General features: G+C 34.2%; 2 protein-coding genes across 2 annotated transcripts; one reads left to right on the top strand and one right to left on the bottom strand.

The window, feature by feature from the left end:
- Positions 1-1,898: 1,898 nt before the first annotated feature.
- Positions 1,899-7,595, top strand: LOC118753500. The gene is made up of 6 exons (XM_036488381.1): positions 1,899-2,259; positions 2,322-3,062; positions 3,800-3,929; positions 4,500-4,685; positions 5,432-5,570; positions 7,441-7,595. The coding sequence occupies exons 1-6, from the start codon at positions 2,015-2,017 to the stop codon at positions 7,569-7,571; spliced, it is 1,572 nt and encodes a 523-aa protein (XP_036344274.1). The 5' UTR covers positions 1,899-2,014; the 3' UTR covers positions 7,572-7,595.
- Positions 7,596-7,617: 22 nt separating this feature from the next.
- On the bottom strand, positions 7,618-9,869 carry LOC118753501. Its single transcript, XM_036488382.1, has 3 exons — positions 9,294-9,869; positions 8,047-8,192; positions 7,618-7,984 (listed from the first exon to the last, which is right to left on the bottom strand). Exons 1-3 carry the CDS (start codon positions 9,586-9,588, stop codon positions 7,757-7,759), a joined length of 669 nt encoding a protein of 222 aa, XP_036344275.1. The 5' UTR covers positions 9,589-9,869; the 3' UTR covers positions 7,618-7,756.
- Between the last annotated feature and the right edge of the window lie 2,921 nt (positions 9,870-12,790).

The following is a 12,790-nucleotide window of genomic DNA, read 5'->3' as shown; positions in this document are numbered from 1 at the left end:
CGACATACTTTAAGCATTGTTGACGCTATTTCCATTTGAATGAGGAAATAGCGTCAATGACTTTATTTCCAAATTTTTGTTGACTTTATTTCGCTTTTGAAAAGGTAATAATGTCAATTGACTTCATTTCGCACCAGGGTGGGAAATAAAGTCAATTGACCTTATTTCCATTGACCTTATTACCTGTCACCATATTTTTATCATGGTTTCAATAAACAACTTTTGACGGAAAATAAAATTTTTTGAAGTTTCATAAATTGTTAGTATTCTCAACGGCCTTGCCACTTTGATAATATTCAAACAATAAATCGGAGTATTTTCTTTCCCACATTTATACCAATTTAATAATATTTCAAATCAAAAATCATTATCAGTGCTTGGTAATTTTTTTACTTACGTGGTTCGCACCTTTTTTATTAAAAATATATAAAATGTATAATGTTAAAGGAGACTTCATCGAAATTGTTCTTTTTATTTTATAACAAAAATCGCGGGAGCATTATGTTGTTATTTTTTCATTTTCTTATTTTGAATGCAATCTTGCGATTTAAAAATATAATTTTAAAGATGCTCTTTCAAAATAAAATCTTTTTATAATCGCCACTCCCATGTAAATAAATAATTCGCATAACTTAACATCCAAAACAAAAACAAATTGGAAAAAATAATTTTTATTTTGCCTTATAATTTTTGTTCACATTAAATTCGTGATTCGTGATGAAATTCGTTAAAATTTACTTTTAAATTTCTCATCAGATTTCCCAAAGAATTTGGCTTTGTGGTTAGCATATCACCATTAACTTCAACAAATTTCGAATTTAAAATTTCCAATGTTTGCAAAAAAACTTGAATTCGGCTTGCGCAGACAGCCCTCCGATAAACAATTAGCATAAATATAATTTTGATCACTTTCTTCATCCATTCTGAAACCTAGTCTCGTCAACGCCATTTTCGAGATCATGCATTAATTTTCAGGTTCATCATATTCGACAGCTTTGAGTGGACTACTGAAATCTTCTGCTTCAGGTAGCATGAATTTAATGAAATGTCATAATTTTATTAAAAGTCAAATGGTTAGCAACAACAATGAATGTCATTAAATGAAACTACCTTATTTTTGTGCCAGGCCTTTATGTACTCCCATCCGAACCCAAAAAAAGTTTCACTTCAAAAATCATAGGAGAAGAAAACAAGTTTAAAGTAAGCATAAAGAGGAATTAGTGAACAATTATCGAAACCCAAGTTAAGTACTTTAAGTAAAAATCTTTCAAACATGTTTTTCATATATCGGGTGGACTTTAATTATATTCCGTTATCCAAGTGTTACATCTCCTTAAGAAATACTCTCATCGCTATTCTTAAGATGAACCTTATGATAAATTCGTAATTGTTTTTTACGTTTCATTTGATATCGAAATTTACAAAAAAATTGTTATTGAGGCGATTAGTGAAAAAAATTTTTAATTTTCGATTCGTACGAACACAAGAATTCGTCTCATTATTTTTCACTTCCTTTAAAAAAAAAACGATCTCTTGTTACGGTGCCAGCCAGGAGAATGGATAACATTGAATGGTGTCCAAATGGTCAAATTTTTGTTGCTGTTGATGTGCACATGTTTATATGTATAAATACAGTTATTTTTTTGCTATACTACCTATTTCTCCCCAACATAAACATATTTAGTTATGAAGCGTAGCAGCGAATAACATTAGAAAAGTCTCGCTCGGATATGGGCAATTTCGGTGGTTAGCGTAAACGAACACAGTGACTGGGCATTTTTATATATTAAGATATAATTTCATAACATTTACGCAATTCGTGATTTTTATACTCATTAATTGCTAATTAAGACTTAACCTGACTTTGGATCATCATTTTCTTTAATTTAAGTTCTATCATCCGTTCATCATTCATAAAAAGCCTATGGCACAATCGAAAAAATACAACAATCTGTAAAAACATCGTAGAAAACAAATTTTGCTCAAGAACCACCAAGAATCGCTGGAGTCAGCAATGGCCGATAGTCGAGAACGGATACGTGGGCCACCCCGTGACGGACGTGAATTCCTGACAAGTCCCAGACAAGTGCTGCGTCGTTTGATGTTACTCTCCGAAGGACGGCAGTACAGGGAGGCAGCAGGAGTTGTAGGTAGACTTGGACCATCTGTCCTGCGTTCGGTAATAGCAGAATTGCCAATCGACTTGCTTCTGGAGCACCTACCACACAGTGCATATTTACTAGAGTCATTCTTTACAAGGTAAGATCTGTACCAATCTGATCCTAATCACTAAAATATTTAAACCAAAATTCTTATCGTAGGTTAATCACCATCAATCCCTCACCAAAGCCTGATGTGCCAATAGAATCGGTTGCTTGGCAACTGGTACGTCTTTTCTCACATCCCCACGAATCGGGTGTGAGGCAACGTTGCGGGAAGCTCATCCAAGCGATAGCGCAGTATGAACCAAATTTGCGACAAACCCTACGGGAGCGGCGGAAGTCCTTTGATAATGCAGTTCAAGGTTTAGGTGTGCACGGCTTAACAACAGACTCCGCAGGACAGTTGATATCGCTGCATGTCGCGCTTAAAACTGAGCTACAAAGACACGTTGACACCTACAAAATGGCCATACACAAGCTGGAAGAGCTTAGCATGATAACAGCGGTGCAAGATCCTGCACACTCCTCGCATCAGCGCCTACTAGCCATCAACTATGGTGACATACAACAAAGACTCATCGAGAACAAAACATTGCTCACTATGGTGGACAAGCCCGCGTTGAAGCAGTTAGCCTCTCTTGTGGAGAACCTCAGTCAGCGAGTGGAAAACGACAAAGAAGTCTTGAAGTGTGTGGGTCAGGTGAAACGTTTGGATGGACAAGCATGTATAGAGAAAAGACCGGCAGCGGGGTTGTTAATGAATTTCGGGCGAGGTTGCGAAGCTGTTTTGCAACTGATGGGTCCCGAAGGTGTGCCCACAAGTCCGGTGGATGCGGAAAGTGCCAGCAGCCACTGCAGCGATGGCTACCATTCGGATGATTCTGCCAACGATGACACCAGGTAAATATGTAAGCATTTATGTAGAAATAAGTTATGAAATATTTCGCATTCGTTTTAAATAAATTAGGGTTTCTTAAATGTTGGATCTGCAAAGAAAGAGCCATATATATATAAAAAAAAAAATCCCCTCAAGCCGTAAGCAAGTTTTAAATGTTTTTGGGAAAGTTTAATCGTTAAGCTTGAGAGAAGGTTAGAGAGAATCTTCCGATTTTGCGTCTAGTTACCAAGGGCAGAAATTCAAACAACTTTGAAATAAGTCAAGTAGTATTAAATGGTATATTCCCTGCAAACCATATTTTCAGAGCATTCTAAATTGTAGAGAAATTTTAAGGAATTCGTAAAGCTCTCATCGGATTTTTTTGCCGAATTTTCTAAAATAAAATAAACTATTCTTTTACGAAATTTCGGAAGACAATCGGTAAAGCAATGAAAGTAATGCTGCTATGTAAAGATTTTATTACAGAATTGTATCAGAGTTTTTTTCTCGTACAGAAATTTCTTTACGAGTTCATATTACTTTCTTTGAAGATTCGTAAAACAATCGCCACAGAAACGAGATACTCCTAAAGATTTTGTTAAGATTTCGGGAACTTTGGTTTGCAGGCTTATTTCATTGATTGGGTTTACCTTAAAAAATACATATTAAATACATACATACTTATGTATACAATTTCGAAATCTTTTTTATGTACATATATGCCAAACTAAAAAACATTCTTCTCGACCTACCCCAACAGCGAAATGGTTACTCAGTATCGCACCCTGTATATGGAGAATAGAGCGGATACATTGGAAGCATTGGATGGTCTGCCGCAGCTAAAGCACATTCACAATCTGAAAGCGAAAATACTTTTCTCAATAATTGTGGTATGTCGACACTGTTTTTTCATACTTTTATATAAGTACGTACGGATGTATGTATGTATATGCAAGTAATATTTTCATTCGATTACACACACACTTATTCAGCCGACTTGCATTAAACACTTTAAATTTATTACACTGTCTATCGAAAAGACAACCAAATATAACAATCAGTTACTCTGTTTTTGCACGGTAATGGAGTAGAGAGAAGCGCACAGGCATGCGCTGACCGAAACGTGCTAAGGAACAAAGACATTCAATTACGAGGTTTACAAAAAAAACGTTTGCTGATTGGTGCACTAGAAAGTGATCACAAATGCCCCCAAGGCATGCACTTATTTTCTTGCTAAAGTTGGCCATGAAACAAAAAAAAAAAAATTGCATCAACGCATTTGATTTCATTTGCCGTCAAGTGTAAGCAGTCAAGTAATCTAGACAGTGATAATGTACCCAATATTATGATTTTAATTAGAGCGATAACTATTGGCATTTACACTATACCATTATTATATTTAGTACTTCGTTATAAGTATTTCCCATTTAAATGCATATCTCTTACCAATATGCTTTCAGTTATCATTTCGCCTGTGTCATGGCATGCGCGAAAGGAAAGTGGTGGAGGTTCGTCGAACTCTAAATTGCTCCGTTGATGCATCAAACGAGATCACACTCACCTTAGATCGATCAGTGCGAGCCTATTTGCACGAAACTGTGGAATCTTTTCCTCTGGGCGAAATTGAACGCTCGGTTTTCAATCAAGTGAGTAAGCTTTATACATTTATTATCTTACATTAACCCCTTATTACGCGCATAAAGAAAATCACACAATTAGTCGCATGGTGACCCCAATAAAAGTTTTGAAAAAAGGAGTTTTCAAAATAAAAAAACGAAGCGCGTATTATCAAAAATATTCAAGTACTCTATTATCTTTAACTTAAAAAAATTAGAAATTTACCTCTCCCAAAAAATGTTACGTGAGTGTTCGCATGGGGTCAGGACTTAAAAGAGTAGCGACACATGCATACACGCCGATGTTCCGGCAGTGACTTATTTACATACCCCACGGCGAGTTCGGAACCTAGAAAGGGCGCGAGCATGCTCCAAGCACTCCAAGACAATTTTTTTTTTTCAACTTGCAATGGCCTTGATCCCATGCGCCTAATTAAGGGTTAAGGCTTAGTTTCTCACTCATCCCTTTATGTAAATTACGATTGATCGCAAACCATGTATGTATGTATGCCCTGAAACATCTTATCAGTTGTTATACTAAGGAAATGAACCAAAACCAATAATAATTGCAAACCTTTTTTTTTTTTTTTGAAGACGCAACGAACAACTTTATAAAATGTGATTTTATTGTGAATTGCATAATCATCTGCTTATATTTGCATGTAATTGTATGATCCTATACCACAATATGTTAGCCTTATTGAGTACCAAATTTTTAACATTTATGCAGCTAATTAAACTCGTGTTTTAAGTAATTTGCTACATTTCTTTCGCAGGTACTTTCCACACTACATGAATATCCATGCCTGGAATCGTGCATAGCCCTCACACACTTTGTCAGCGCTTGCGTTCGTCTAGCTTGGCGCATGATTAATCAGAAGTCACCATATTATCTTGACGGCGATTTCACTCTTGGTAAATTAGTCAAAATATAACTAATTATTTTTCTTCGCACAAACATACATCGCATATTTAATATTAAAGAGATGTAAATCAAAATTTACGATTTAGGAGATTTTATAAAACAATTAATTAGCTTGATGAGGAGAATATGTTCAGCCTAACAGATGATTAAACTTTCCAACTAAACTAAACTTCTTTTTATAAATGTACCAACTGTATGAATTGATCAAACTTTGATTGCGTTTTCCCGTAAACCTGCAAACCATGATTCAATAACAGAAAGGTTTTAAAATAGAACAGTCTTCTCGCTCCCACACATAAAATCGGCTCCTTTACTTGTGCAGAATGTTGCTTACTCTATAGTTTCTAGTGATATTAGTAGTAAAACCAAAAATTCTTCATACTAAATATTCGTTGGCGTCACCTTCGTTTGCGTAATTTTCTAAAACAAGTGTAGAATAGCGACCGTTTAGCTATAAAATAACCAAAAATGCCAATTGATAGAACTTTTTACGTTGATTCTAACGATACCAAATTTATTTGGCGCAGGTAAAAAAAAGAAAATATAAGAGGTTTATTTGTATTTTTAATTATCACTAAATTGTTGAAACCCAAAAGTAGATCATGATAAAATATGTAATATCGAATTAAAGATAATAACTTGTACTTTCTAAATAATATAAAATTCTTTACCATTAATTATGCAGTTTTTTCAAAAAAGGTTATTTCATGAAAAAATAATATTTGTTCGTTTTTTAGTTGTTTTGGTTTAAAAATACAAAAAGCTATAAATTATGTACATCAGCTGAAGAAAAAATTAATTACCTTTATGGTGACGTCATTAGCTTTTTAATCGGTTATAAAGTTCATAAGGTATTAATATTTAAAGTATCTAAAAACTGAACTTTAACCTTCTAGAACCTCTTCATTTTTTACTTGCGCCAAATCATTTTGGCATGGTTGAAATGAGCATAAAAAGTTCTATTGATCCGCATTTTTCGTCTTTGCATAGCTGAACGGTCGGCATTCTAGGTTTGTTCCCGGAAATGACGAATAACTTAAATCAAAAATGAATATTTTTATATATTGTTTAGTATTTCCATTAAAACACCAAATATATTGCAAATTCGCATAGAATTAATAATACACATTTTACTTCTAATTGTATACTTTGGGTACAGTACCATTCTACTACCGTTTTCGCAAAATGCGATCACACTCTTCCCCTTTCTCCTACTTCCAAAATACAAATCTATCAAATACAATAAAGGAGTGTCAAATTTTAGCTGACAACAATTACACAACCTTGTATTATTGAATCATGCCTGCAAACCGTGTTTTCAGAGTATTCTGAATTGTAGAGACATTTTTTTTGCCGAATTTTCTAAAATTAAATAAACTGTGCACACTTCGATTCTTTTACGAAATTTAGGAAGAAAATAATGCTGCTATTGGAATAATTTCTTGCAGAATTATTTCATTATTTTCTTTATGTTTCGTACAAAAATTTCTTTACGAGTTCCTGTCAACCACTTCATACAATTTTCTTTAAAGATTCATAAAAATACAGAAACGAGATGCTCCTAAAGATTTCGTTAAGATTTCGGGAACTTTGGTTGGCAGGGTTATTAAACGATTAAGCGATATATCGTGACCTGAAATGCAAAATAACGTAACAACATCGTCACTGAAAGTCATGAGTAATTTTTTTTTCATAAAACGATGTGGGGAGTTGCAATTTGATGAAATCTTGCATAGCAATCAAAAACTGAATTTTGAATTTTTTATAAGTTACGACTTTTTGCATTTCAGGTGACGATGTGTATGTATGTACATATATGTAAATTTACATATGTATATTTAATCCGCTTTTCAATTTCAGGCTTTCTGCGTCCAGAGAAACACGAACGCCACCCACAGTCTGATCGCCGCTCCGATCTTATCAAATCCTTCTTTTGGCCAGCTCTTATGCAGAACAATCGCTGCGTATTCAAAGCGGTCGTAGCCACTTAGCCTAACTCTTTCGGAATAGTAGCATGTGGATTAAAGCAGCTTGAAATATCGTATAAGTCTATTTTTATTTGTACATAAAAAATTAAAATTTTAATATCCACACCAAACATGAAGATGTCTAAAAGTGAATGATTACTTATGCACATAAAATTTATTAAATTATAAATAACAATTACGCATCTTTTTCATGTAATTATTGGTTTTAATACTAAACTTATACTGGTACTTTTGTTTGTACATTGTAAAGGATTATAACTGTAGAAATCGATAATATCACTTGGGGAGCTAAAAACCTTTTCTTTAGACTTTTGTTGGCCGATGCCGTAGAGGTCCTTACCGTTAATTTGTCTGATGAAAAGATGGAAATATTGCTGCTGGGCATATATGGTGACGATGTATTTAATCGACGGATCCTTTGTGGAAATGAACAGAAAACATTGGATTAGAAGCCAAAATTATTTTACTCCGAACATACCATTTCTTTAAATGGGCGTACCAAACAAGAGCCATCTTCTCTGCTATTCAAAATATCCTCAGCAGTTGCGCGGTCAACAAGACGATAAAATGATTCAGTCTCGATTTTGCGACGCTCAATCTCAAGGTAATTCGCATCGATATCATCTATGAAAGAAAAGCGCAAAATATAAGCCTATCAGCTACCCTAAAGGAACATGATTTTTATAGTCCAAAATCTGCCTTAGAAAGCAGCTAAAATATTTTTTTTGCACCGGTTTTTTTGGAAGCAACAAATTAGGCATTTAACCAATGCACTAAGGCTGATATAAGCACTTTCTGCGGCCAAAAGTGCAGATTTCAACTTCTGCTTTCTACATTTTTACTAGGCGGACTTTATTCTAGATACTCTTGTTAGAAAAGGAATTATAAATTTATGGCCGCAAGGCAACCCTGGTCCTGATTTGTGCTAGAATTTTATTATACTGGATTTCAGTGCATCGCGGTTTTGTTTTACCTTTGTAAAAATATTGAAGTGCGATTATTTTAGCAATGGTATAGCACATATTGACTGTAAAAATTGTGGTTTTAAATAACATTTGTATTTTGAAAATTCACTGTTTCGAAGTGCATGTTGTGATTATAAAAGTTTAAACATATGTATTGTGCTTGTTTCGTCGAGTTCGACTTTTTCTGGTCGATTTCGTCGATATACATATGTATATCTGATAAAAGGGTATTATATCTACTTTCATTTGGACTATGAATTGTCTGCTCAAACGTCATCAAAAAAACGTAACTTTTTTCAGAAACGTTTCTTTGTAATGGAGTTCCAGTTAAAATAATGCACTTCCGGCCTGTTTAACCCACTTCCGGTTGAAAGCGATAGTCGGTAATACTACCAAAAGATAGAGCATCACCGACTACAAAATATATTTCCATTTTTTAATAAAAATATTTTCCTCAATTTTAGAAGGGGACGCGTACTCTAGGATACTTGGTAAATGGGTGATGGGTGTGGTAATGGGCCGCTTTCGCTGATTTTGAAACCACTGTCTTTTAAGATTGTGTTTAAGATTTATGGCCGCAGAAAGTGCATATTTTAGCCATAGTGCAATTCACTATTGATTGATTTAATTTGAATTTAAAAATGCTTATGGAAGGCATCTCAAATCTCCGCACGCCGAGATTGAAATTTTAACATTTTTTAAAGAAGAGTCGCTGTTTTTTGGTTAATGATTAGTTTTGTTGGTTTTCCGGTGCACTAACCAACTATGACGTAATGATGAGGTGAACAGGTTGTCGTCGCTCTTGAGTGCACCTCTATCTCACTTCTTGCCGTAAGCTCCTTCTCTTCGCACTCATTTTCACTAAGCTCACTCGAAGCACGCTGGGTGTTTCTGTGAATCAAACAATGATCACAACAATGACATCGCACAGATTGTGAGCAACTCGAGCAACACCGACACAGATTGTTGTTGTAAACAGAATTGGCCACGTTTGTCACAAAACGCGCGAACAAATTATGCAGAACGGTCCAGTAAACGCGCAAACACCAGCACATAGTACATACATATGTTTGTATTCGAGGGCGCTAATATCAGTTGATGCGACTAATAAAGATGGCGGTACTCTGGGACTTAAATGACGACTCGCACCGGCCGCTTGAAAGGATCGATTTATTTGAAGAAAATCGTTCTTCATTTGTTAATAAGATCACTTCGTCAAACTAATATCCAATTTAAATAACGCGCATTTTGTATAAGAAACTCGTCATTTGCGCTGTTTAGTGGGACCTTGGGCGTCGACAATCCGCTGATGACCGATCTTTCCGCGTAAAACATCTTAAGCGGGAGCGTGTAGCTCGCTAACTGCGCGCCCGAATTAAACAGTAAGTCATTTAGCGTAAATATTAATTACTGACATACATATCGCACACGATATTCAAAAGAGACACAAATCAAAATTACACGTTCGTCAGAAAATGCGAAAAACTACTTATTAGGAGATGCTAATCATATGGGCAAGGGCGACTTTACCAATTGGTTCTTTTCAACAAATTATAACAAAAATTTGGTCCAGCTTTTGCTGAAAGGTAAATAAAAGTTTTGCGTTTATTTTTAGTGCATAGTTTCAAAAATGCCAAATTTTGAGTTGTGTCACTTTTGAAGATCGTGTGAGATATGTCCATACATATGTACAAATAAATGTGCATATGTTTGTACGTTTTAAACAAAACATTCAACATACATATGTACATCCATACCTATGTGCATATACATACAGACATACATATGTACATATGTATTAATTTAAATGGCATTAGCGAAAATGTGTGTATAAATACGAGCAAAATTATAAAAGCAAAAATGTACATATGTATGTGTGTATACATACTTATATATCAGCACAAACATTTTTTATTAAAATAAAACTGAGAGAACCGAATGAAAACATTATCCCTATTAAATTCCATCGGAGGCGATCATTAATATATGGACATCTGGATGCGAACAAGCACTGCACAAACATATTACATGTTAATATATACAAGGTGGCGCAAAATAATCATCCTATTCTGTTTTGAATAATTTTTTATTAAATTAAAAAAAAAAAGATTTTGAGTGATGGAATTTTTTTTTGGACCTTTACAAATTTTTCTGTTAAGTAGAAAGATGATATCCGTCAAATGGCTGCCGCCAGTGTTGGTACACATTTGTGCCTGTTTATCACATTTTGTATGACTTTCCGCAAGATTTCCGGCGATAACTGTTCGCCTTCCTGTCGAATATTCGCTTTAAGGGCTGTGATTGTCTGAAGCCAGTTGGCATAATCCCGCGACTTCAAGTAACCACAAAGAAAGAAGCGATCAAGAAGAAGGCTTATTAATTTTGCGCCACCTTGTTTATTTATGTACAATGTGTACATTTCTACAAGTACAATTCATACATTATTTTTCAAGCTTTCACACAGGGCAGTTTAATGTGGGATTGTCGCCAAAGTTCTCACGTTACTTTTGTACCAGCATATGCGTTAAGATACCTTGTTTGTACAAAAATATGTATGTATGTACGTACATTTGTAAGTGCACCCTGCAGAAAAAAATAGCTTAAAACTAGTTGAAAAGTTATGCAGACGTATTCGGGAGACTGTTTTCTTAAAAAAGTTTCTATTAAAATATCGTCATATAATTTTTACTTTGAATACACTTTTTTCTGCACTCCACAAATACTTTTTCGAATTGAGGACAAACAAAAGGAAGATCGCAGTTTTATATTATCATTTTGAAGTTATGTCTGACGGAGTTCGAATATGGGACCATCTTCAGTAGAATATGTAAACAAATATGTATGTAATGTTAAATAAAGTGAGTACCTATGTAAATAAAAACGTCAAAAAATTAAATTTTAAAATATTGCTTTTCGTACTGATGTTCGCGGCCATCCCCAAAGAAAGTATACAGATAATAGTGACCTTTAGTTCCTTCCTAATCAGTTTCAAGTTAACTTATGTATCTAACTCATTTCCTGCAGGACATGCATATGCATGTATGTACATGGTATGACTTCGGTGATCCAGTATAATAATTGCACACCCGTTTCCGGATTGATAACTACAATTCGAGCTAATTCCAACATATACGATTCGATAAACTTGTTGATATATATCGTCACTGAAATGGATAAAGTCGTGACTAATATTTTGAAGTGAAACTTCTTTAGCGGCGGTTGGTTGGTTGGGAGTAAATTGGCAAATTCAACGGAAATTGCACACGGAAGTGGTGCAACGGAAACGGTGCAACGAAAATAGTGCAACGGCAATGGTTGGGGCTGAAACAGGTGTAATTTGACAAAAATTTTCTAATAAAAGCTTAAAGAATAACACTTGGAAAAGACCAATACAAGAATGAAAGTAAAGGTAAGTACGTACATAGATAAAGAAAAGGATAAAGGCAAAGGTAAAAATAAAAACAAAAACAAACATGCGTAAAGATAAAGGCAAAAATGAAGACCATGGTAAATTTTAACACTTATGTAAGGGCAAAGGTGAAAGGAAATATGTATGTAAATGAAGAAAATAATAAACATAAAAGTAAAAACAAAGATAAATATAAAAAAAAAAGATGAGGAAGAGGATACCGATGAAAATAAAGTTGAAAATAGAAGAAGAAAGATTAAAATAAAGGTAATTACAGGTAAAAAGATATGCATATATACCTAGATAGAGACACTGAGACTCGATCTGGGAACTGTTTTGGACTTTTAGAGATTTTAGGAATTCTCGGGACTTATCGATATAATAATCAATAATTTTTTCGGTTTTGTTATCGATATTTTCATCGATTTTGTTATCGATATTTTCGGAACTTATCGATGTAATAATCGATATATTTACCGATTTGGAATCGAAATTTTTTCGATTTTGCTATCGATATTTTCGGAACTTATTGATATAATACTCGATACGTTTGTAGATTTTGTTATCGATATTTCTATCCATTTTGTTATCGACTATTCATCGATGTCGTTATCGCTATTGTTATCGATTTTGTTATCGGTTACTTATCGATTTTGTTATCGAGTATTTATCGATTTTGTTAGCGATTACTGATATATTTTTTATCGATTTTGTTATGGATATTTTATCGATTTTGTTATCGATATTTTCATCGATATTTTGATCGAGTTTCTCACTGATTTTGCACCAATATTATTATCGATTTTGCTATTTTGATCGATTTTCTAACCGATTTTGCTACCAATATT

Source organism: Rhagoletis pomonella, unplaced genomic scaffold, assembly GCF_013731165.1.
Source record: "Rhagoletis pomonella isolate Grant_MI unplaced genomic scaffold, Rhpom_1.0 Rhpom_scaffold_02543, whole genome shotgun sequence".
Lineage (NCBI taxonomy): Eukaryota > Metazoa > Arthropoda > Insecta > Diptera > Tephritidae > Rhagoletis > Rhagoletis pomonella.
The sequence above is the reverse complement of the archived record's forward strand: the minus strand, read 5'-3'. Positions and strand labels throughout refer to the sequence as shown.

What these genes read in the sequence shown, in the direction of transcription:
- LOC118753501 (XM_036488382.1), bottom strand. Translation starts at nt 9,588, where the DNA reads ATGTGCTGGTGTTTGCGCGTTTACTGGACCGTTCTGCATAATTTGTTC. An exon ending in TCATCATTACGTCATAGTTG is followed by an intron (nt 8,193 to 9,293) that starts GTTAGTGCACCG and finishes TTTCTTTCATAG; the next exon opens with ATGATATCGATGCGAATTAC. An exon ending in TACGCCCATTTAAAGAAATG is followed by an intron (nt 7,985 to 8,046) that starts GTATGTTCGGAG and finishes ATTTCCACAAAG; the next exon opens with GATCCGTCGATTAAATACAT.
- LOC118753500 (XM_036488381.1), top strand. Translation starts at nt 2,015, where the DNA reads ATGGCCGATAGTCGAGAACGGATACGTGGGCCACCCCGTGACGGACGT. An exon ending in CTAGAGTCATTCTTTACAAG is followed by an intron (nt 2,260 to 2,321) that starts GTAAGATCTGTA and finishes TTCTTATCGTAG; the next exon opens with GTTAATCACCATCAATCCCT. An exon ending in TGACGGCGATTTCACTCTTG is followed by an intron (nt 5,571 to 7,440) that starts GTAAATTAGTCA and finishes TTTCAATTTCAG; the next exon opens with GCTTTCTGCGTCCAGAGAAA.